This window comes from Cynoglossus semilaevis, chromosome Z, assembly GCF_000523025.1.
Source record: "Cynoglossus semilaevis isolate Cse_v1.0 chromosome Z, Cse_v1.0, whole genome shotgun sequence".
NCBI classification, from domain to species: Eukaryota; Metazoa; Chordata; class Actinopteri; order Pleuronectiformes; family Cynoglossidae; genus Cynoglossus; species Cynoglossus semilaevis.
The window spans coordinates 9,835,206-9,860,777 of record NC_024328.1 but is presented as its reverse complement, the minus strand read 5'-3'; the positions used below and the strand labels follow the sequence as shown (position 1 = coordinate 9,860,777).

Below are 25,572 nucleotides of genomic sequence, written 5' to 3'. Positions count from 1 at the left end.
GGAATCCTGGCCTCTCCAGTCCATTCACAAAGAGCAAAACCAGTCTGAACTTCTCTGTTCCCATCTATCCTTCTCCCTCTTTTGTATTCCTCCCCCTTCTCTCTCTCTCTCTCTCTCTCTCTCTTTCTCTCCTGTAAATTTTCCTGGTTAACACTTTTTATTCCAGATTTCTTTTTTCTGTTTCTTTCCCCCTGTTGCACCTTTTGTACTAATTAATCTCTCTTCCTCCTCCCCTAATTATCCCAGCTCTCCTTCCCCTTTTTTTAATTGCTCCTATTTCCGTGACCCTTTTTTTTTTTTTATTATTCCCCCTCTCTCTCTCTCAGACACTAACTTAGCCTTTTGTCAGGACTTAAAGACTAATTTACTTTGCTGCCGTAAAGGTCTGGCTTTTCTCCAGCATTTGTTTCCATGAATCAAACTGACTGGAGTTGATAGTGTGGAAAAGAAAAAAGTAGAGTGTTTTATTTTTCTTTTCCTCTTGCATTAGCTTTCTGTCGTGTTTTTAAAAAATAGTCTTTTATCATTCCGAACGGATCTGCTGATAAATCCAATCAGACATGGATGCTGTGGCTCCGTCGTTCCCTGCTGATTAGACGTTGAGCGATTCATTTCATCATCTGTGAAGAACATCTGGGTTCTCTGTAGAGGACGGTCAATTCTGTTTATTACAAAAGATTCAATTAGAAAACCATCCATTCGTCATTGGTTCCCAAGGTTGGGAGCAGCAAGTAGGGACGACTTCAAACTATTTTTTAATGTCCAATGACCAATACTGCAACTTGAATTTACCAATACCATTATTAATTTGATATCTTCATTTCTCCAGCTGTGCACCGAGGGCTGCTGTTGCTAAAGCGATGATGTTCCTGTTTATGGCATGTCACGCAAAGCTAAGTTGAGCGGCAAACTTTTTGAGTCATATTTTTTTCCACACCATCTATTGGGAAAACGTGGACATTGCAGGGATAGGTTGATCTGAATAAATTATTTTATTTAAGTTTGGCGGTCTGGATTAAACCCTTGGGCCTTAGTTTGCCCATGATTATAGTTTTTTATTTCTGAAGTTTGACCAATATATGACCGATACCAATCCTGAGTATCAGAGTGAGCCATTTCAAGCAGCAAGGCAAATAATTGTAAACAATAGTCGGCAGAAAAGTTTGTGAACCACTGACCTTCATAGACATCAAAGGGGAAGACCACCCTGTTTATTAATTTGGGTCGTTTGTTCCTTGAGTCCTTTGGTGTTCCGTTGTGGGACTTTGGCTTGTCCTGAGAACAGACTACAGACAGCACAGTCTGTTCCTCTCTTTCTACTGTGAAAATGTAATACTTCCTCTGATGATTCTTTCTCATTCAGCCACACTCTTTTCATCTTCTCTGTCTCCCGGAGACTCTTTTTCCTCCTGTGGGAATGATTTTCTCTTCCAGTGTTCCCACTGGTCTGTGTCACAGTGTGAATAATGTTCTGGAAATGGCCTCGGACAGAGCGTCTCCTGGTCTGCACCGGGCACTTCCCCAAACACATCACACACATCACACAGCCACACACTGACACACTGTGCTGTAACCGTGTCAAGAACTTATACTGTAAGTCATGTTTACTGTGGATGTTGGGGATATTCTGTGGAGCGTGTGATCAGCTGTGTGTCCTGGACATTACAATGAAGGATGTTTCTTTGCCCCTTCCTCCTCCTCCTCCTCCTCCTCCTCCTCCTCCTCTCTCCCCCTCCCTCCTCCACAGTGGATTCACTATTGAACTGGCCTCTGCGCTGACAGTCGTGTTGGCTTCCAATATCGGAATCCCTGTCAGTACCACACACTGCAAGGTATGGCTGAGTGGACCAGCAGCTGGTTTCTAACTTACCCCACAGGTTGTCTTCAGGGGACAGGGAGTTCACACTGCCCCCCCATACCCCTCCCCAGGGTGCTGTGCCTCAATCCCACTCCCCCACTTATGTTAATGGAAATCTTTGTTTACCATATTTTATATTATTTAACTTTAAAAGTCAGATGCAGCGAAAACAGGAAGTGGCCACACAACAAAAATTGATTTGTTTTTTGTTTTGTTTTTAATTGAGGTTTGTTTTTCATCACCTTTTGTATCAGGTCCCAATACGATTAAAAAAAAAATCAAAACAAGAATGTAGCCAAATTTAGCTAACCCCCCGTATTGGCCCAATGTTAGCATTCTTACTGCACCCAAGAGCACTACATCCCCTGGGCAGCAGTGTGAAGCCCCTCCCCCCCTGTTCATTACAGGGTCATCGTATCATCCAGAAGTGAACATGAACCAGATCCTGCGGCTCCAGCTCTCCTCCTCCTCCTCCTCCTCCTCCGTCCTCCTTAACACGATGTCTCATTCTCTGTTTCATTTTACCAACTCTTTTCCATTTTTGCCCTTTCACCACTAGCATGGTGTGGTATGTGGGTACTCCACCCTCCTGTGCTTGGCTGCAAGCAGAACCTCCACCTCCTCCTCCCCCAGCCACCGGCCTCTCCTCCCTTCACCCTCACCTGTCTCACCTGGTTTCTACTTTTTTTCTCCCCCTCTCCATCTATCTCTCTGTTGTCTCTCCACTCGTCTGTCTTCACAGCGGATTTTGCATTGAAGTAATGAGTGCGCTAACAGTGCTTGTTGCATCAAATGTGGGCATCCCAATAAGCTCCACCCACTGCAAGGTATTGGAGTCATTGGTAGTGAAGCTGGCCCAGTGGGAGCGCCCCCTGGTGCTCTATCGCTTCACCTGTAGTTCAATGCCAATCACAACTCCTTAGTTGAGGTTTTGAGCTGTCGTGCAGTTTTTCTTCAGAATTAAACCTTTCTATCCTGAAATAATCTTCAGGGAAACTCTGTGAAAGCTACTAGCAGCTAGCTTATTAGCTAATCTAGTTATCTGCTAGTTAGCTAGTAGCTAAGTAGAAGCTAATTCTCAACCAGGTTAAATGTTTTCCAACAAGGTTTGACAGCTTGGCCACTCTATGGAGGAGGCATGGTGGCCCCACGCCCCAGATATTTGTTTGTTGTTTTTGTAGATGCTGTTTTACATGAGCTAATGTGCTACTATACTACTATTATCAAAATGTCAAACCTGTGTAAGAATTCCTTTTAAATTAGTAAATATCTTTTTATTTTTATCTCTTTTTTTTTTTTTTTTACTGTTATCAGTGCTTTAACGTTCTGATGAAATGTCTGATGGGAAGCTGCACGAGTCAAAACTGGTATCTAATTGCTGAGATGATCACTTTATATCTAAACATCAACATCGCCATCCATACCTTATTTTTTTTCTTTCTCTTCTTCTTCTCCACTCAAAAACAAACCCTTTGTTTTCTTTTTCCCTAAAACCTCAGATAATTCCCTGCTTTGCATAAATATGTAACGTACTGATGTTTAAAACACTAAAGTCACGATGGTGATTTGATATGATTTACATTATTTGTTATATATATATATACATTGTTTGCCAGGAGTCGGCGGATGCTGCTGGACCAAAAAAATAATAAATTTCTGCTGACTCACAGTCACACACTGTGATTTTTATTTTAGGTGATTTATTATAAAAGGCCGAGCACATAAAACTTTTTTTTTCTTCATAATTTACTTATAAGGCATGTAAAATAGAAGATAATGTTGTAATTGTATTGTACTAATAACATTAAGGATCACTATTGTTATGATTATTAGATTGCTAATAATCATAATAATGCCTATTATCCATAATAATTTTAAAATGTTATTAGTAGTACTAACCAGTCCACTGACCCAAAAAAGTATCCTCGTGATCCACTTTTGGGCCACGACCCACCATTTGATAAACAATGTTACAAATCAAGAGGCTGTGGAACGGTCCTGGACCTTAGGTTGTCTAATTGACACTCTTGTCCAGCAGCATCCGTGGACGACTGCCAGATGTTTGTGGGAGTGTGAAGTGTTTGTTGGAGTGAGGGATTGTGGGAAGGCATTTTGGTTTAGTCTCAACGCAGTTCACTTCTGTGAACCGTTTACCTGATTTCCCCCTCTAATTGTGAGGAGGTTAAACCAAATTGTTGTTCAGCCTTCATATATGTGTGTGTGTGTGTGTGTGTGTGTGTTTGTTTGTGCAGAGACTCATTGTTTCTAAAGCTCTGCAGCGTAAACACAGGTCACACACTGCAGTTCTGGCGTCGCTGCTCTGCTGCATACCTAAATTCCTACCGACGGCTGTAAAACAAAAAACTATAGACGTTTGTGGAGAATCAGGTCTCAAACAGTCTTTGACTCAGTCGACAAATTTCTCCGTGCAGTCAGTGACTTTACTGTTGACAAATTCAGTGATCCTTTAAATTGGCAGGTGAAGGGTTAACGTCTGCCATACCTGCATTGTTATCAGAGCTGAAACCTGTCTCTGCACATTCCACACCAACGCACACTGAAATGTTTTCTCCAGATTATTCTGTTGTTCCCTGAGTTTTGACGTTTCCTTAAGAAGAAGGTGAGTGACGTCCTCGGCCGTGGAGGTCTGACATTTTCAGTTTATGTTTGGAGGAGTTTCCATTCTGTCCAGCTGCCAGTGTCAGACTCTCTCCACGGCCCATGTCAGATGAGGAGTGTAACGTTGACCACTAATGTAATCTGCTTGCTCTTACTAACACTGATGTCTTGAGAGAGACAGAGCTAAAGGCTGCGTACGGGCTTTTCTGTTCACACACTGTTTAGAAGAAAACGAATTTAAAAAAATAACATGTTCCATAATGGAGAATTCGACAGAAGAAAATCAGTGGCATAAAAAAAAATGACAGTTGACACCTAAAAAAAAAGAAGAAATGTTCAAGTGTAAACGCATCCCATTCACTTCCGTGACATTTTCTTAAAATACGGTGTTAGTGCCACCTAGTGGAGACGAATGACAACTGCAGTTATAATGTCGACAGCGGCCATAAATAATAACTTTGATTTCTATAGAATTTAAATTAATAAATCAAATAAGTCATTTGAAGTTGTTTTTTTTTTAGTCTTTTTATCAGATTTTCTTTAATCATCGGCACAATTCCATTTCATCAGAGGAAATATTTCCCCACATTTAATGTTATTTGAAATGGACCTGGAACATATTTCACTTGATCCGTTGAAATTGAAAATTGACCTCTTAAGAAAAGCCTGGACGAACCTTCAGCTCCTCTGTGTTTTTTCTCATTTGAAACTTTTCCACTGCTGATTGTTTTCATCCCCATCCCTATCCCCCCCCCTGCCTCCCCTCCCTCTGCTGCTTATGCAGGTCGGCTCTGTCGTAGCTGTGGGTTGGATCCGCTCCAAGAAAGCCGTGGATTGGCACCTTTTCCGAAACATCTTTCTGGCGTGGTTCGTCACGGTGCCCGTGGCCGGCCTGTTCAGCGCCGCCGTCATGGCCTTGTTCGTGTACGGCATCCTGCCCTTCGTCTGAGAGCGCGTCACTGGAGTGCCGCAAATGAGGAAAGGAAAAAGAGTGAGGAGTGATGGTGGACAGAGTGGCACGGGTGGTGGAACTTGGTTGTACCGTAGGTATGAGGAGGGTTGCCCAGCTGTGGAGTCCAGAGATCTGCTTTTAGAATCTGTTCTTATTTGGGTTCAAGAGAAGGAATTTGAACGTCATGACGATCTGCTGTACATACAAAAAGAGAAACCATATCAATGACCATCAAATTAAAAAAAAAAGTCAAATATCATCAAAAAAGTCATGACTCCAACAACAAATATGAAATACAAACATGACTAAACGGATGTTTAATCTTTTTGCCTGCTGCTCAAATGCTCATTATTATGGTATCATTACTATAATTATTATTATTATTCTAAAATGCAAGAAAGCATCACTGTCAGAGTCCACACCGAGTACAGCTGTGGTCAGACAGACAGGACGCCTCGGGGAGAGAGGGTTAGAGGGACTGTCACTCTGCTTTATTTTCCATGTGATATCATAGAAACTTGATTTGCTAAAGAGTTGATTTTTTTTTTTTTTTTTTTGTCAAAAGCTCCAGTATGTTTTTAGAGATGGATCTCATATTTTTAAAATGATGTATTTTACTGTAATTTGTACTGTAAATACTGTCCTTAATAGTTCTGGGGGGGAGGGAGTCGTGGAGATTGTGGTTTGTATTTAATGTTGTGAGGGGGATGCAGGGGATTCCAACTTTCATGATATCATATCAGTGTGTCTCAGTCCAGACCCTCAGAGAAGAGAAAAACCAGTTCATAACACACACACACTAATGTCAGACACACCGCTTCTCCAGCAGGTGGCACAAGTCTACTAGAGTATTAAGAGAAAAAAAAAAGGTATAACTGGAGACACTTTTTTTTTTCACACTTTTTTCTGTCAGTATACACAGGTACACGTGTCAGTATTTCATGAGTAAGAATACGGTTGCTCCCGTAAAAAAAGCAACACAATGCCATAGTAAGCTGTAATATTGCTATACCAGCCAATTATACTGCAGTAATAAGGTCGAGGAATACAGTACAATGATCAAAATATGAATATGATAATACATTTGTCCAGACTGATGTAGTAATCTGATGTTTCGGCTCCAAAAGTATAACGTAGAGTTGGCCTGAATGCTTGTAAACACTGAGCATTAAGCTTAAAAAAATCCCATCACTTGGTCAAAAATACCAGAAGATAATAGATCCCTATTATCAGGAGTGGCCACAGCAGTGGCCCACATAGACCACCAATGTGGGCAGTATTGAAGTCCAACCATTTACTTGATCAAAAATGATTACAATACAAAAACAAGAAGTACGTTAAGACTTTATGGATAATCCCATTAGCCACATAATGTGCAGTGAGGCTGCCCTCTGGTGGATGCTGTAGCGCTGTTGGTCTGTGCAACCAGACATATAATAGGACTTATAATAGGGTTATAATAGGACTTTACTCCCACATGGTGTGTTTGCCTGATTGGTTTTTATCATTAACCATCAAGTAAAATGATGTAAAAAATATTAGGTTTTTCAATTTGAACAAAATTGGTCCACTCATGAAAAGAAAGGGAAAATACCAGTAGAGGGCAGTAGTCCTCCCATCCACACACTACTACAGGCCCCAGTGACTGTCGGCCTAATGACATTGTATCGAATTCTTTCATTCTACCTTTTAAACCCGTCTGGGTCACCGTGGCCACATCGTGTCATATCAAACACTACAGATACCGTTGAACTTTCACCTCTACCTGTAGCTCCACAAAACTGACTATCAGTGTTTTATGTGTAGTACTCATTAACTTGTTTTGACTGTTGAAGTCTGAGCCTCTGTGCTAAAGGTTAGCTTAACCTCCGTGGGTTGAAGCTTAACCCACACAGGGTTTTTAAAGGCTGCTCCTCTCATGTAAAAAAACAAACAAACAAAAAAATATCACACCACATCTTAGATCTTATCATTTAAATAGGAACGGTGGGGGTGGGGAGGGTCATGGGGGGTTGTACTGATAATCACCAGCTTTTAACAAGGTCACCTGACCTGTAGATGAACAAAGTCGAAAGCTTTTTTTTTTTTTTAATTATTTGAACAAACCCGATGCCAGGTGTTGCAACTTCTTTTTTTTTCTTGTGGTGTGTTTCCTAATTTCATTTTTTTCTCTCATGAACAAATCTATGCTTAAGTAACCACTTGCCTTGTAATATTGTGTTCATCTCTGTTCGGATAATTAAATACTGTGTTGTTTACATGGTAACCAAATTGTAGAGTATCTGAGGATGAAACAAATACTGTTGCCTAACGATGCCAATGAAAGACGAAACATTAACCATGAATTAATAAGTGCGAGTCAAAAAAAAGAAAAAAAAAGAAAAAACCTGAAGTGTCTATTAGAGGGAGCCGGTGTGACTTTTTAGTTGTTTGCGTGAGTAGCTTTGCTAATCAAGATGAGCTATGACACTGTAACGTGTTAACACTACATGTGTGGGTGCAATGAAGAGAGTCACTAAAGTAAATAACATCCAGACTATATATATTTTTCTACCATATCTGAGTTTTAACCTAAGGGTGAGTTGTGCAACATTTGTGGAAACTCTGGGTTCGAATGCGACAGGAATGAGTTGACAGTGATGATGAGGAGAGGGGGCGGTCTTATTCCAGGGTGTGTTTGACCCTGCTGATGCCATGCCAGACTCACTGTATGCCCGGTGTGTTGTTCTAACACGTAGACTGAAGTGTCGGTCATCAAAGAGATCACGTTTTCAGAATTGACCATTTTATTTTAATTTTTTTTTTTTAACTTTAGAAGACGACACTTTGTAATTTTGTTTCCTTACTCTGCTTTACTCTGAGCTGTGAGAGCAGGACAGCAGCGTTCTGAAAACACAGGGACGACAAAGTCAGAACGTTAAAGAAAAATTCTGTGTCGATGAGGGAAAAAAAAAAACTGGACTGGAAGGTGTTTGTTTTGTTGTGTTGGCAGGTTATTAGACCTTGAAACTCGGTTCATTTCACTGTACTGTTACACAGGTGACTACACGGGAGGACGTGTTGACATTCAGAGTACGTGTGTGTGTAAATTATTTCAAGTAGTTAACGAAGTCTGTCAACACATGACATGCTACACGAACTCCTTGTTTTTCATGGTCTGGAGTTTTTCCATAAAATCTGATTCTGTTTAGCACTGATTCTGGACTAGAGGTCGAATAGGAAAAAGAAAAGTAGGAAGCTAAAGGCCAGCACTAGAAATAGTTAAGATTGAATCCTGGATTTTTATTTTACTTATTGATACATTCACAATGAGGATGATTAAAGCCTCTTGATAATTGATATTTTTCACCTTGTTTAGCAAAACATAAAAATTTAATGCCATGCTAGCACGTGCTAACTGCTAATTCTTAGTTAACATAGCAATGCAGTTTATTAACCTAAACTAATAATACAATTAATTTTATGTGTATATGTACATATGTATACATACATATATGTATACATACATGTATATGGGGTTCTTATTATTATCATGGTGTATTATGGTGTAAACGGATCCGTCTGTGTGTTGATTTTAACCGCCTTCTGTGTGTTACCTGTGTAACCGCTATCTTCTGATTTACCATTCAGTCTTTCTCCTAAAAGGCCAAAAAAATGATGCACAGCTTGGGATAGAAAGTAGACAGTGGAGCATTGTTTACCTGACAAACTTTTAAAAGCAACTTTTCTCAAATGATTATCTTTAGCGCTGCTAAAATCTGTAGCTCACGGGATACCTGATTATAAAAAACCGTTAACTCCACACATTTCTGGTTGAACGGAAAGACAAATTCGGACTTGAACAAACAATACCGAAACATTCTTACCTAATCCGGTAAGAACCAGATTGAAGCGAACCTAAAAACCAAAATTTTATTGGTCGACTGAGCCGAACCGACTAATCAGCAAGCACGGTGACGTGACTCTGTCTAGATTCCGTGATTTGCTGTCAGTACGTGGGGGTATCACGCCATTTCCGAGAGTGAAGTGATTGCGTATCGATCGGATTTCAATAATTTAGAAAACATAACACCGCTAGATGGCGTAGTTTGGCATTTTCTGTGGAATAAAAACGTTTGAGACCGTTCAGCTTTCATCCAACAGGATCGGGTTTTGTGATGTAAATACCATTGAAGTTGCGTAACCGTTCTGTAGCGTTCGATCAATAAATGCAGAATGTGTCTTTTCTCTCTGAACACGGGGGATAAAACTACATTGCTCCAGTCTGTGACGTAGTAGCTCTACCTGTCCTGGTGTAACCGTAGCGCCCTCAGCTGTTGGTGGGGCCGCAGTGGCATCAGGTCAGACCTTCATCTGGATGTGACGTGTCGTCTTTAATATTCTGGTCTGTTTTCGTATTAGAATGTGCTCTTTGGCTGGCCTAGAGGTTCTACAGCTGTTTGTTGTCCTTTAACTGTCAATTGCTGTTTACCTGTCCAGTCCTGCAAATGCAAAAATTAAAACAAAAATAGATGAGAATTAAAAAAAAAAAAAAAATCATAATGAACTGTAGCCTGCTTCTACAAGATCTGAAAGCTTTTCTGATTTGCATATATCGTACTGTAATGTTTTATTTAAGATTTTAGTGAAAATGTCTGCATTAACTAAATTATGGGAATTAAAATTACAAAGGATACCCTAAAACCTAAAATTGCATTCTGTGTGTTTTTATTCTAATGTGTTTTTGTCCCTTTCTGAGCTGGGAAAATTGCAGTTGATTTTCAGGGCTGAGGGTAAAAAAAATGAGTTGTCACAGTAAAGGTTCTAAAGAGCATACACTTAAAGGTTTGTTCATTTTTTTAAATTTTTTTTAGTAGAAATGGTTTAAAGCTGAAAAGGTGCCTAAAGGTCAAGGGTGGAAACCACTGCTGAATCTGCAATTTTATAATGTTGTACTGCAGTAAAACCCAGTGTACAAGCCACAGACACAAAGACATATTGACACAAAGACATATTGGGTCTAGGTGACCCAGGGGTCACCTAGACTCAGGGGACCCAGGGACCCTCTAGGTGACCTAGACCTGAAGGACCGCACAAGGGTTAAAAATAATACAATTGTTGTATAATTGTGCAAGAATTATATTTGCCTTTTGTGCCGTTTAGTCTGTCATTAACTTAAATTTGGTTTATTTTCAAAGCTGCTCTTCTCTGAAAGACGGTGTCAGGCCTTTTAGGGCCGCTGTGATTTAGTGCTGGAGCTCAGATAATAATTAACGTCTTGGCTCAGATTGTATTTAAAGTTCCCACCACTTTGGTTGACTGAACTCTGTTTAATCAGAGGAAGCCGACCTGACCCACGGTAAGTCACTCTGTTAACATTCAGTATGTCAAACAACCTCCTGTGTTGTCACTGCAGTTGGAAAAACAACAAACCTTTTTGGAGGTTATGTCTCAGGAACCAGTGAGTGTCGTAGTACTAGAGACATGTTTTTAAGTCTGTTTGTTTTTATTTATTTGTTCATTTTCATTAATTGTAGCTTCAACTCTGAAGATGACTGGAAATATTCTCTAGATCAACGGTGTCAAACATACGGCCTGCAGTCCAAAACATGGCAGGTTGGTTTTGGACTGTGTTCTCTGTCCAAATTACTTAATACATAAATACATTGTAAATAGTTATTAATAATAAGTAATTAATTATTATAATTAATTAATAATTATAATCCATCCATCCATCCATTTTCATCGCTTATCCGTTACCGGGTCGCGGGGGCAGCAGTCTCCACCCAAATCACACTGCACCGTACCAAACCTTCCTGCGGGTGGTGAGTCCACTGGAAGGTACCAACCGCCCTAACCGGGATTCGAACTTGCCCAGGAGGTGAACCCTGGGGTTCCACACCAATGACAGAGAGATTGCCTCTGGGCCAAAGCGCCACTAATAATTATAATATTAATAATTATTAATACAATAAAATTAAATGTAGGATAGAATTAATTTTGTACATGTTCAGGATATTTATAATATTTATATTTCATTGTGTGATATGAATAAATAATATTACCTATTATACATCTTAGCATGAAAACAAAGGGAGAAAAACACAGACCAATTATTATTTATAGTTATATTATGTCATGATTGTATTGGTCTGGCCCACTTGAGGTAGTGGTGGCCAAGTTACCACTGTCTTGGTCCACACTGCTCCCCAGGCTTTCAAAATAGCTGCCCACTGTTCACTTTGGTGATGGGTTAAAAGCAAAGGTCACATTTGGTTGTGTGCAGTGGTGTTCTGTGTCACAATGACAAGGAGTTGACTTTCCTTCCTTCCACAGAACTTTGTTGTTAATCACACCAGTGTTTCCCAAACCTTTTTTCTGGAGACCCATATTTTAAAAGTCACAAACCTTTGCGACCCAAGTCAATAGACATTATTGGTAAACTCCTGGGAAACATGATGTGAGACGATCCCCAAAAAAACCTCTTGCAACCCACCGGAGGGTCACGACCTAGTCTTTGGGAAACAATGCTCTATGATGTTAGCACAAAACTTGAAACCTTTTCTTTTAGCGTCAAGTGAAAAAGTGAATTAAACAATGAAACAGACTTTAATTAAGAATTATGTACATCGCCATGACCACAGTTTTGTTCCTCCTGAATGATTTTTCTACTTTTCCTAAATAAATTCCAAGTCTATACTTCTGGAAGTACCGTCAGCAGCAGTGGACTGACCCAGAGGTCACCACAGGTCGTCATCGACCTTCACCTCACCTCTTCCTCTCTTCTCCTTCCTGGCTGGCTGCAGGTTAATGTTGTTGGTGACATCGCCTGTGGATATTAAGATGTTTGAGAAGATGATAGGACTAGTGTTTATTAGTTTGTACACGGCGAACAGGAAGTTAGCCACAGACAGACGCAGAGAACCAGAGAGCAGCGCTGGGTTAGTTCATTTCCATTCAAAACATGTTTATTGTCCTCCAAACCGAAAGGTTTACCCTGTCGTTTTGGCTCCTCTGCTGAGCCAAAAAAAACCTTACATTTGCATTTCTTCAGGTAGCAGTGGAGGCAAACAAAGACCGGGTTTCTGACTGAGAAATCAATGGAAAGAGACATTTGAGATTCTCTCCTTCAAGTCACATGAATTAGCTTTGCATTCATGTAGTAATGGAGAGAGGGTTTGTTTCAGAAAGTGGGAAGAGGTGAGGAGCATCTAGTCATCCTTGAAACGGACACAGAGGGAGGGTAAAACTAAAGGTAGACCAGGGGTTGAGACGTTTGTCCAGATTTAAAAAATAATAAAACCTATTGAGTGTTTTGCCTTCAAAACTTGTGACTTGCCTTTACGTAGAGCTGTAGTGTACACAAACAGACACCGGATATTCAATTTTAAAACCAAAGTGCCCACAGTCGATATAAAAAGAGGTCACATGACCCGGAACAAGTGATGTCATGTAAGGTTGGTAATTGGTGAGAGTGGAGATGGGAGGAGCCAATCAACGTCTGTCCTCATATGTCTGTGCAGTACTAGAGAAACACTTACAGGTGGCGCAGAGCACCATGAAGTTATAAGACATGTACCGCCCCCTCCTGGTGACTGTGCAGTTAAAACGGGCACGTGGTGATTCAGGCTCATGCTTAAGTAGCGGTAATCCTTCCGAGCACTTTTTCTGTGTCATTAATATCATTAATAACTATGAATGGAAGATCTCCGTCCGCTTGCTCCCCCCTGGGGTGAGTGGGTGTATGACGTCTTCTCTCTCTTCAACAACTAACTACTCTCTGCTTCTTATGCTAAAATGGACTCCGGTTATGTGATCTTGATTATCAGCGTTCATATAGATTTTTGTATAATATTTATATAGTTATTTGTCTCTCTCTCTCTCCCACACACACACACGCACGCACACATCACACACTCACTAGAACATTCTCCCGTCTCACTACTTATTTTCAATGTACACAACGTAATAAACATGGTGTTGATGTGTGGGGGTGTGAGAGAGGTAGGGGAGGAGGGGGCGGCGACAGAGCTGAAAAAACAATCACTGAGGGGGGAAAAAATGAAGCCAAAAAAATAATGAAAAAAAAAACTGCAGTTTTTTTTTTTGTTATCCATTGGCAGTTGGACTGACTCAGACTCCGTCAGCCAGTAACAATGGTGGACTGAGGGGAGGGAGTGGCCATGTCATCAAAGGGGAGGTGCCGGGGGCTCTTTCTTCATAGGTGACATTTTGGGCATCGGTTTCATCTCTGTGAGATTCAGGTTCTCCAGTGCCAGGTCCAAGGTCATGACCTCAACACAGCCCATCGCCTCGAAGTCGGCGAAGTTCCGTAACGAGTCGTGGCAGTCGTCCTCGGAAGAGGAGGAGGCCAACGTGTCCTTGTTGGGCAGCAGTGTGGACAGGAGCAGCTCCGTCACAAACAGGCTGCGGTCGGCCCACTGGGCCTCATACAGCTGACGCTCGGCCTCCGACAGCCGGGGTTCACTCAACCTGCAAAAGAGAGGTGTGTTTAAAAAAAATCAAAACCTGAAAATAACCGACTTTCTATATTCAACTTAATTAATTTACTTTAATATAGGAATGAGGGACAACACAGACAGGAAGGTTTGGAGAAAAAGCTAGAGAAGCCAGATTGAGATGGTTTGGACATGTGCAGAGGAGGGACAGTGGATACATTGGTAGAAGAATGTTAGAGATGGAGCTACCAGGTAGGAGAAAGAGGAAGACCAAAGAGGAGATATATGGATGCAGTGAGGGAGGACATGCAGATAGTTGGAGTCAGAGTAGAAGATACAGAGAACAGAGAGAGATGGAAATCAATGATTCACTGTGGCAACACCTGAAAAAAGGGACAAAGACTTTAATATCCACGACGTTTAAGGTCCAATGTGTAAACATCAGAGGTTTCTAACTAACATTTCAAAAATAAAATAAAGAACAAACAACTGGGTTACTATACACAGTGCAGAGGTGTTCAAAAGGCAGTTTGCAGCCCCTACAGACACCACTGATGTTGGGAAGGGAGTTTGTGATTTTTTTTTTCCAGGTCGATCACTGAATATGACAATTCTTTGAAAATATTCTTTCCACAAATGTAAATGTCTGTGATTAAAACTGACACCATCTCAACAATTAAAAAAAAAAAGTCTGTTCATTTTCATCATAGCTCAGTATTGGCAGCCTGACACATGTAAAACTTTGTTTAAACCAGTGGTCCTCAATTATTCTGTCATGCCCCCCCCACCCTTGGGGACAGAAATGTTTTCACACACCACCCCCCCGACCCACACCCCATGAGAATTGAAATACTATTGAGAACCTGATAACATGTATATTTTTATCTGTACAAACCACTGTATGAGTTTCTGCCGCCTAGTGACTGGAGGCTTGTTATCATTCAAGCATTACAGCAGTGGTTCACTGATGTCCAGCGCGCCATATTCCACTGGAAGCCCCTCATGACCCCCCTGGGAGCCCTCAGTAGGGCCCTCCCCACTATTTGAGAAGTACTGCTTTAAACCAAAGACAATTTAAATGTAACAGAAAATGAAGAAAACCAAATATTCTTCTATGAAAACTGATTATATAGTTGTTTTTATAAACATAATAATATAATATATGGCAGTTATGATATGTTAATCATTCATCAGAATCAAACTGTTCTGTAGTTTTCTGCGGCTGATAGGAAGAATAAAAGAAGAATTAAAAGAAAGAATTAAAAAAGAAATCAGATTAATTGCTAACAAAATAATCTTTTATTAATTAATCTCAACGGTGAGGAAATAATAGTAACATTTTTTTCATCATTCCTGTTTCAAACTAGACTTCTACCTGCTGAGGAGAAACTGGGAGTTATGTGCAGTGTGCTGTGTGTTGGACTCAGCAGGACCGTGGTTAGGACTGGAGTTTCTGTTGTGGTTGGCACCGGGGTTGGTGTTTGCGGCCACTGAGTTGGGATTAAGGATGGCGTTGGCTCGACCAGCGCCCCGGCTGGCGTTTCGTGCAGATTCCAGCTGCTGCCGTGCTGCCTGTGCCTGCTGACGCTCCAACTGGAGCTGCATCTGTAGCTGTTGGAGCTGGGAAGCCGAGGGCCCCGAACTGAGCTGACCTCCAGCTGAACGTCTCACCCCTGACAACTGGGAAAGAAGCTCTGGAGGAGGAATAGAAGGAGGAGGAGGAGTCAGACGATTGATGACAGACGTAAAATCTCACGATAAAGGAAAAAGAATTGGACTGTTTACACGTGTTTGGCCCGTGGCCCGGTTGTGGACCGTGAGCCACCCTTTGACAGACAGATTTATAATGTTGCTCAATGTTTAGACCAGTGTTTCCCAAACTATTTTTCTGGGGACCCATATTTTAAAAGTCACAAAGCTTTGCTGGGAAACTCCTGGGAAACATGATTCGAGACGACCCAGAAAAAAAAAAAATCTCTTGCAACCCACCTGAGGGTCGCGACCCAGTCTTTGGGAAACAATGGTTAAGACCTTATTCAAGTAGCAACATCTTTTCTGAAGCTGTTAATGCTGAGGGTAAATACATTTCAAATATATATAATAAATATATAAATGGATGTTTCCTTTAGAGTCGATGACTAAAAGATGTGGTTTGGCAACACATTCGTTTCTTCTTCTTCTTTTTCTTTCGGCTTTGTCCCCTTTTTTTTTCAGGGTTTGCCACAGCATATCATTGATTTCCATCTCTCCCTGTTCTCTGCATCTTCTACTCTGACTCCAACTATCTGCATGTCCTCCCTCACTGCATCCATATATCTCCTCTTTGGTCTTCCTCTCTTTCTCCTCCCTGGTAGCTCCATCTCTAACATTCTTCTACCAATGTATCCACTGTTCCTCCTCTGCACATGTCCAAACCATCTCAATCTGGCTTCTCTAGCTTTTTCTCCAAACCTTCCTGTCTGTGTTGTTCCTCTAATGACCTCATTCCTGATCCTGTCCATTCTTGTCACTCCTGAAGAGAATCTTAGCATCTTTAACTCTGTCACCTCCAGCTCCGCCGCCTGTCTTCTGCCTATTGCTACCATCTCTAAACCATACATCATGGCTGGTCTCACCACCGTCCTGTAAACCTTTCCCTTCACCTTAGCTGACACTCTTCTGTCACAGATCACTCCTGACACTTTTCTCCAGCTGTTCCATCCTGCCTGTACTCTATTCTTCACCTCTCTTCCACAGTCTCCGCTGCTCACATTCAACATTCATTTAAAGATTTCCAATTCTCAGAGATCTCTTGTTCCATTTGTAGCCAAATCACTACTGTAAATACATTGGGGCAGCTGCAGTCTTTTTAGTTTTTATTTCTCCGTTAGCGCTGCCAGACATGAGCGTTAGAGACAGAACAGTCAGAGCAGGAGGAAGGAAGACAGAAATAAACAGAAAAATACCCCACATGTGCTGCCACAGCATAAATACTAAGCCTTTTGAAAGGATTGACCTTCTGTTGAACACGGCACATGCTGCCCTGCAGCAGAGACAGCCTGACCGCCATGGAGCTGAACTGATGCAGATGAAAATGGAAAAAGACTTGCGAAAACACCTCAGGGACCAAGACCAGCCTCAGACCTGGACTGTGATTCAAGGTTTTGTTTTCACCTCAAAGAAACAAGAGCAGGTTCTGGAACATTCTGTTCAGATTGACATATTCATTAGGTGTAACGGTACCGTACGAGTAATTATACGACGTTACATAGAAAAAATGTGTCGCCGGTATTCAACATCATGTGGGGAATGCTGGGAATAAGAACTAAATGCTAAATAATGTTAGTTAGTGATTAGCATAGATGCTCTTTCAGGTTCAGGTTCTGCTGTTTGGAAACTACTGTTTTTCAGTACAACTACAGTGGAACTGAGAAAGGAAATCAAATAAAGTGAAAAGCCTGTTAAGTAGAATTCAGCGGACACTGGGAATACGTCAAACATGATGAACTCATGGGCAGTGAAAACTCCTGAGTATCAAACTAGCACACACAAATTTTATTATTTTAAAATATGTGTGTCTGTATTTTATAGTTTTTATGATTAGCAAACAATTGTTGTTTGGTTTGAGATGAACAGCATGTGTGTAAACGTGTAGCATCTTGTTAAAAAAAGTATTTTCCAAATGTCTTTCGAACCCTGTTTATTTATAGTTTCACTTCTAACAGTCAGTCACATAGATGTCAGTACAGGCCTAACACGTGTGTGTCTGTGTATGTGTGCGTGTTGTGTGACCTACCTGCTATAGGGTCCATAGCCTCCCTGCCATAGTTGGAACTCTGTGAGGAGCTCTGACTGGTGGAGAGCCCCCCAGTGGTGTTACTGGTGAAGTGCATGTTAGTCCTGCGGGCTCGTGGACCACCCAGCCCACGGCCTGGGTGAAACATCCTCCTCACGTGCCGCACGCCACTGGACTCATCGTAGATGTTTCCATTAAGGAACAATATTCTGTATTTTTGAACATGTTTTAATTATTAATACCTTCCTGGTTGAGTTTTCTTCATTTCTTTGAACTTCCTGCCGTTTTGTTGCCGGGCAGTAAAAGTGACAGTAAAAGTTTTTAAAAAGGATATCAAGTCTCTGGGCGCTCTATGTTCAAGCGTGAGATGAGCAGCAAAATCATCCGTCACATGGTTTGGGTCGCCTCCCGGCAGCGCTGCACATATGGGGCAGATCTGGAGAGTGGGGCAAACGTAGCGTTATCAACACACTTGACTGCACTTTTAACATCTGTTCAAGTGAAATCGGCACAGATTCAAATCCACAGAGAAAACAGGAAGAAGTAGAACCTTGGAGGAGAACATGGATATGGATAAAGTGTGTGTGTGTGTGTGTGGGGGGGGGCAGTGACCAAAACATGCCATGTTTCCAGGGTGTCACCCACTGCTCCTCCCTCACGAATAGGTAAAACGCAGACAAATTTTCTTGAATGTTTGCCATGACAAATGACGCTTACTTGTCCGGGTTTTGCATGACGTGACGGAGCAAGCAGAACAAGGTGCGGTTTGATAGAGATGGTGCTGTGAAAGACAAGTCCTCAGTCCATTCACTTCTCTTTTTAAAACCGTGAGAAATAGACTTTCATTTAATGCGTCACCCGGTCCAGACCCACGTTTCCCTCCATTGTTATTTAACCACTGCGTCGTGATAAAGAATCGTGTTTGTCATTTAGTGAATCAATGCCCCCTGCGTGACTTGCTCTGACAGGGGCAGGGTGTATGAAAGGTTTATTTCTGCTTTATAAAAAGTTGTTGCAATCCGTTCAAATTCAGTATTTCTGGTGAGAGTATTCTTAGCACCAGGCTTAAATAACTGTGTTTTAATGTTTAATGTGTTTCCACAATACATATAATCTTTAAAAGTGCACTTTTCAAAAACTAGGGAAAAGGCCTTGAAATAAATCTGGTGCTTTTAAAAATGTCAGTTGTCATGTTAAGCCTCCAAGCAGTTCATTAATATCAAAAGTAAGCTGTAAGAAGGTCACAATTTACTTGTCAACATTTCTTTTAATGCGGCACTAGAGCTGAAGCTAAGATTCAACCATGATCTTGAAGCAAGTTGCAAATACAGTGGAACAATCGAGACATGAGCGTCCCGACATACCAGTATCCCGAGGAACGAGCAAGGCTTCAAGCTTCAATTTTTGCTTTGAGATACAGGTAGAGATTTGAGATACCAGCACACATACACGCCTCACTCGTTCACTTCACGTGTTTGTCGACTGCCGTACGCATCTCTTACGTAGTGTACGTGAAAGGTACGCTACGGAATCAAGTGTCTACGTATGAGCCTTCCTTCCTTCCTTCCTCCCTCCTCCTCCTCCTCCACACATGCATTGGTTTTTTGTGTGTGTATGTCTCTATAGCAATTGATTTTTTCCCCCCATTGTTATTAGCACTAATAAGGGAGTTTTTTGGCTGGGACGGATACATTTTTTTCCTGTTATTTCTTATGGGAAGGAAATTACCGTATTTTCCGGACTATAAGCCGCTACTTTTTTCCCATGCTTTGAACCATGCGGCTTATATAAAGATGCGGTTTTCTATGGATTTTTCTTCAGGACGACCCCTTGCTAGAATGCCAGGGGAGCGTTCTAGCAAGGGGGGCGTTCTAACGCCAGGGGGTCGTTCTAGCAGGGGGGTGTTCTAACGCCAGGGGAGCATTCTAGCAGGGGGGTGTTCTAACACCAGGGGGTCGTTCTAGCAGGAAGTGCAAAAACAAGACTGACAGGGGAAGTCAGTGCAAAGAAGAACACGCTAGTTTTTATTTAGCACGACAGCGAATTATTTTCACACCCTCACCCCGTCATCATGGAAAGCACACGAAGAAGTTCATATGATGCAGCTTTCAAGTTAAGTTAAGCCATCGATCTGGCTAGCCAGGGAGGAAATAGGGCTGCTGCACGTAAGCTTGGCGTTAATGAATCCATGGTGAGACGTTGGAGACGGCAGCGGGAAGAAGAGAGCAGCGCACCTTCAGAGGCAACTTAACCTCGGGATGACAGTGACACGGAGAGCGACACTGACAGAGAGACTAAAACGGTATGTGACGAAGTTTTTCTGAGGCTGTTCAATTCCGACACTGAAGAAGACGACTTCAGCGGTTTCAGTGCGCAGGAGGAAGATGAATAAAGCCATCAATTACTTTTCTGTTTTGTTCGATCGGTACTTTTACTGCCCTGTTAAAGGCACTGTTCGGAAACAATCAGTTCAGGTATATAAATAAACATTTACGGTACAAAATCTTTCTGTGTTCTTGTGTATCTGGTAAATATGTTATTCCTCAACCTGGATATCGGCTGCTTATAGTCCAGTGCGGCTTATATGTGTACATTTATTTTTGTTGTTGTTTTTTTTTTAATAGTGGGTGCGTCTTATATTCAGGTGCGCTCTATAGTCCGGAAAATACGGTATTTGAGATACGAGCTCTGTCCTGGAACGGATTATGCTCATATCTCGAGGTTCCACTGTATATGTAACGTACTATGACTGATTTTATTTTATTTGTTCAGCTGACAAAAAAAAAAAAAACCCACCACGGGTGTTTGGAAAGACAGCACACAATTTTAGCACTAGCATCAACGTACCACTTCTGTGGAGGTCTCCGTGTGCTCGGCTGCCACGTGTTCCTGCAGCGAAATCTCTGTGTGGCCCATTCTGCCACAGTAGGGACATGTAAAGGCCTGGGGCTGCTCCACTGAGAACGGCTCTCCACCGTAGTACAGGTCTGGAAGACAAGGGAGGCACTCTGTTTGAATATGGTCAAGATTTACAGTCGTCAAAATGTATTCTTTTGTTGTTTGTTGGGTTGGTATTTGCATACACTGCGGGGAAAAAGTTTTCATTTCACTGACACACCTTGAGCTCAAAATACCATCTCATTGTTCAGTGTATTTACTTTACTGTTAGTGTTGATGTGAATGTTTATACTTTAACACTTATGGTCCACATGAGTTTTCTCCTGTGATCTCACACATTCTGGCGTTTTAACAACTTTGTTTCACAGTTACAGTGTGTCCCGAGTGTGAAAGGCCAACATTAACAGATGTCACGATGCTAACCACTAGAACGGATCATTGAAAACAAATGCAATGCACACACAAAGTTAATATCATTTAAAGTAATACTAGACATGATGTTCACCAGTGAATATCTACAGCTGTAGTCAGACCTAGTCTTTTTCTCGCTGTTATCCACAAACCTAAGCCAAAATCACAGTAACAGAGTGTGAAAAACATCCACGTCACATCAATCACTGCTCAGTCTGTGGGGAAAAGTCCTGTCAGAGATCAGGAGCTGGCAGAAATGAAAACTACAGCTCCAGTCTGCTGGTCAGGAAGAATCTGTAACCGAAGGTTGTTTTTAACAGCGCTGATGTGTCAAATCCACACTTGTTCAGGTTTTTTTTTTTTCAGCTTTGGTTTCCATCTGTGTTAGTGTGAAGTCGCGACCAGAGGGAAAAAACATATTTCTTCTGTCTTTTTTCTTTTTTTTTTTAAATCACAGAGGCCGAAATAAAACCCAGCAACATTTTACCACTGAAGAATTGTCTTTCCACTGGTCAGAACTCCACTTATGGGTATGTTTTTCAACATTTTTTGTTGTCTTTCTGAAAATCAGCCCCTGCTTCCATCTGCATAACAATGAACACCAGAGCTGGGTATGTGTTTTAATCTTCTTTTTCTTTCGGCTTTGTCCCTTTTTTCAGGGGTTTGCCACAGCAGATCATTGATTTCCATCTCTCTCTGTTCTCTGTACCTTCTACTCTGACTCCAACTATCTGCATGTCCTCCCTCACTACATCCATATATCTCCTCTTTGGTCTTCCTCTCGTTCTCCTACCTGGTAGCTCCATCTCTAACATTCTTCTACCAATGTATCCACTGTCCCTCCTCTGCACATGTCCAAACCATCTCAATCTGGCTTCTCTAGCTTTTTCTCCAAACCTTCCTGTCTGTGTTGTCCCTCTAATGACCTCGTTCCTGATCCTGTCCATTCTTGTCCCTCCTAAAGAGAATCTTAGCATCTTTAACTCTGCCACCTCCAGCTCCGCCTCCTTTCTTCTGCCTATTGCTACCGTCTCTAAACCATACATCATGGCTGGTCTCGCCACCGTCCTGTAAACCTTTCCCTTCACCTTAGCTGACACTCTTCTGTCACAGATCACTCCTGACACTTTTCTCCAGCTGTTCCATCCTGCCTGTACTCTATTCTTCACCTCTCTTCCACAGTCTCCTCTGCTCTGAACAGTTGATCCTAAGTACCTAAACTCCTGCACCTTCACCACCTCTGCTCCTTGTAGCCTCACTATTTCACTGTTCTCCCTTTCGTTTACACACATGTACTCTGTCTTGCTGCGACTGACCTTCATTCCTCTTCTTTCTAGTGCAAACCTCCACCTCTCTAGGTTCTCTTCTAGCTGCTGCCTACTCTCACTACAGATAACAATGTCATCTACAAACAACATAGTCCATGGGGACTCCTGTCTGACCTCATCTGGGTATGTGTTTTAATATGTTCTTTATTTTCATCAGCGACAGAAATATGTGGTTCGTTTCTGCTACAACAGTCAAGTTATTTCTAAAAGGTGTCTTGTGATCAAAAACAACAATAATAATAACAATATCACTGATAAACAGACTCTGTACTTACCAAAGTCAACTCGGGTTAATATACACTGCACGGGATGCTCTGTCGTGTGTCTAGTTGTAGTCGCACCGCTCTCGTAGCACGATGCACACAGGTCGTAGTCGTAGCATATTAAACATTTGTATCGTCGACCTCTGAAGTTGCCTTTTAAACACGCGTCACAGCTCACGCCTGATGGACAGGAGAGAACACAGGTCACACAGAGGGGGGGAAAAAAATTTAATTTTATCAACATTTAGAAGTTGTATATTTCACACCTCAATGTACACATGGAAATTACGTGGCGTAATACTTACTGCACGCACTGTATTAGAAGTCACGATAATTTAACCGTAACAAAACTTTAGTGTTCAATTCTTTTTCATTAAAAATGATCTTCAATAGGTGGTGAACATGAAAGAGCATTTTAAAAAATAAAAATAAATAAATAATGCATATCAATGTCTATAAATAAGACAAAACTGGAGCAAAGTGTTTGCACACCACAGCAGTTGGTTTTCCATTTAATAAATTCCACTGCATTTGAATTAAACATTTCCCAGTATAATGTCAGCATTAATAATAATAATTTTAAAAAATCAATTTCAGACAGGTATTGTGATTGAATGGAGTGATTACGTCAGTGCAGCTGCGTCAAAGCCAAACAGAAGAGAAAAGAACACGTCTGCAGCAGACTGCAGCTCAGAGGACGGGGACAAAGGGATCAGGCTGCAGAGTGATCTTGGTTGACCCTTAGGTCGTACACTAAGTCTCAAGTCTGACATGGCAGCTGCAGCTGATGTTGATGTCAGTTCACTAATGGAAAAATCCTTAAGAACTTAATCTCCCTCTATATATGAATTAAATAACGTAACTAACAAAAAGTGATGTCCGATAATATTGGCAGACCGATATTATCGACCAGATACAAGCACATTTTGTAATATCTGTAAGAATCATTATCGGTTTTTACTCTGATAATGAAAACCCAGTAACGCAATGCCTGGTTTTCACAAAATGATGATTGCTCTAAAAACAGTTTAACACCCCACCCACAGACCAGTCAGATGCCTGAGTGATCTGAAGAGCTTTTATTGAAACACAGTTGCAGTAACTCGTTCTTAACTCGACAAAAAGTTAATATCGGACATCCTTACTTACAACTACAGCGGTTTGGCACTAAATTGGTGGTTTCTTCTTCAAGATCCTGTGGCAAATTGAGTCTCTCAAAAAAATGTTTTTTTTTTAATTAAAGAGTCATAACAGTAATGGAGGAGTGTTGCAATCAATTTAAAATAAAGAAAAATATTATTAATTAATAATATAATAATATAATATAATTAATATAATATAATTAATAATATTATTAATATTAAAAATATTATTATATACCTAAAGTTAAAGTTCCTTGATTGCACCACAACATGGGTCATCTTACATTTGTATGTGAACATTAAGTAATTTATTTTTTCCAATTCTAATCAATAAAACTGACTAGAATTTCTAGAAAGAAAAAGTGATTGTGACGTTTTTAATAATGATGATGATGGAGTGAAAAATGCTGTAAAAAATATGATTGTTTGTTTTTTTGTTTTTAAATCAAGCTAAGCTACATTGTCAAGTCAGTTGGTGATATAACGCTATACATATGATGTCACTGCTCTAGACTGCTGACAGATGCCTCCCTGTCATTACAGCCATTCGTGTGAAGGCCGTCACCTCGAGTGTCACACAGGCAAAACAGCACCTTATGTTTTGAACCCTATGCTATCTTGATTGACTTGGACAGTCGGCCCACCACGGTGTGTATAGTATGTCAGCGGACTGTCGGCACCTCCTCATATATAGTGGCGAAGTTCTTGGAAGCTCACAGCCAATGGGAGCCTGCTGTGCTGGGCAGTAGCACCAACGTAAATGACAGCAACCACAGGAACCACACAGTGTCGGCAAGGTAACAAATCTTGATCACTACCCAAGACGAGGACAACAACACAAACCTGGAACATAAAGGGCCGCACAGGCCTGAGGAACCATAGATGTTGGCCAATTACAACATTAAAACAAAGATTAATTGTATGGGAGGGCGGGAAGGCGGTAATGAGCCGGTTCGCCATTTGCAAAGAGGCTGATAAAACTAAACTAACTTTACAAAGGGGAGTGAGTGGATGAACATACACTGGGTTCTACGTGATTCCAACAGCGAACTTCCAGCCCGACAACAAGGTTGGCCACAAGGACGAGGTGAATGTTGGTCTGCTGGATGTGAGCTGTATAAACAGTGATTCAAGGATGAACTTTGACTTCGGGGCGGTTCAACTCACGCTAACTATAATATTAACGATATGACACGTTTAGATTTGATCCACGACAATCTGGAATTCCTCTGAGCTACTCTCCGGTGTGTTTCCCTGATCCCGGCACTCCCCCTTTCACTCAGCCCGGTGCTCGCTCACCTGCAGCCTATCAGCGGTTAGCACGCAGGCTAGTTAGCATATTTAGCTGACGTTTACTAGGCTTTTTCTCTGATGTGTGGTTTCATGAAATACGCAAGAGTCCACTGCGACACTGTCTGCACCACATAATAATTTACATGCAGCCATTAGCAGCGACTCCGTTGAAACGAACACACACACACACAGACAGAACTGCAACCTCGCTGCTAACGCTAGCTAACGCGAAGCTGCAAAACAAGAACCCGTCCGCCAGCTTCGGTTAGCTGTCGCTGCTTTGACAGCGTTTTCATTAGAAATCCCGAGCCGCTCACTGCTGCTGTGGTCCAGTGTTCACTCACCTTCATGTCGGGACATCCTACGAACACTGACACAGCCCCCTGCTCGGGCTCCCGGGCTTGCACTGAAGGTTAATACAGGTGAAGTGAGAGAAGAGACGCCGGGGCTGGCTGCCTGTCCCTGGCCTCTTCCCTTTTGAAAGATCCGGTCTGCCCCCCTCCGCCTCCTGCTGTGTCACTGTCCGCTACGGTGCTCATGTGTCCACAAGATGGCGCTGCTGCTTCGTAGGTAGTTGGGTTTGGCGCTTGAGCTC

At 41.6% G+C, this 25,572-nt stretch overlaps 2 protein-coding genes across 5 annotated transcripts in view; one reads left to right on the top strand and one right to left on the bottom strand.

Moving 5' to 3' along the window:
* LOC103397731 (sodium-dependent phosphate transporter 2) overlaps positions 1-10,119 on the top strand; it is a 56,993-nt gene extending 46,874 nt beyond the window's left edge. For 3 of the 4 annotated variants that reach the window (XM_008336097.3, XM_017043088.2, XM_017043087.2), the window contains exons 10-11: positions 1,748-1,832; positions 5,262-10,119. In XM_008336097.3, the coding sequence (XP_008334319.1) occupies positions 1,748-1,832; positions 5,262-5,426 (250 nt within the window). In that variant the 3' untranslated portion in view covers positions 5,427-10,119. Of the gene's footprint in view, positions 1-1,747; positions 1,833-2,600; positions 2,686-5,261 lie in introns of all 4 variants that reach the window. The other variant, XM_008336098.3, reaches the window with a different exon arrangement.
* A 2,149-nt stretch (positions 10,120-12,268) lies between these two features.
* On the bottom strand, positions 12,269-25,572 carry LOC103397732 (E3 ubiquitin-protein ligase KCMF1-like). The gene is made up of 7 exons (XM_008336100.2): positions 25,322-25,572; positions 22,555-22,722; positions 20,490-20,629; positions 17,977-18,078; positions 17,643-17,823; positions 15,243-15,561; positions 12,269-13,901 (listed from the first exon to the last, which is right to left on the bottom strand). The coding sequence occupies exons 1-7, from the start codon at positions 25,335-25,337 to the stop codon at positions 13,598-13,600; spliced, it is 1,230 nt and encodes a 409-aa protein (XP_008334322.1). The 5' UTR covers positions 25,338-25,572; the 3' UTR covers positions 12,269-13,597.

What these genes read in the sequence shown, in the direction of transcription:
- LOC103397732 (XM_008336100.2), bottom strand. An exon ending in CGGAGACCTCCACAGAAGTG is followed by an intron (nt 18,079 to 20,489) that starts GTACGTTGATGC and finishes CCCACTCTCCAG; the next exon opens with ATCTGCCCCATATGTGCAGC. An exon ending in TCCCAGTTTCTCCTCAGCAG is followed by an intron (nt 13,902 to 15,242) that starts GTAGAAGTCTAG and finishes TCTCTTTTGCAG; the next exon opens with GTTGAGTGAACCCCGGCTGT.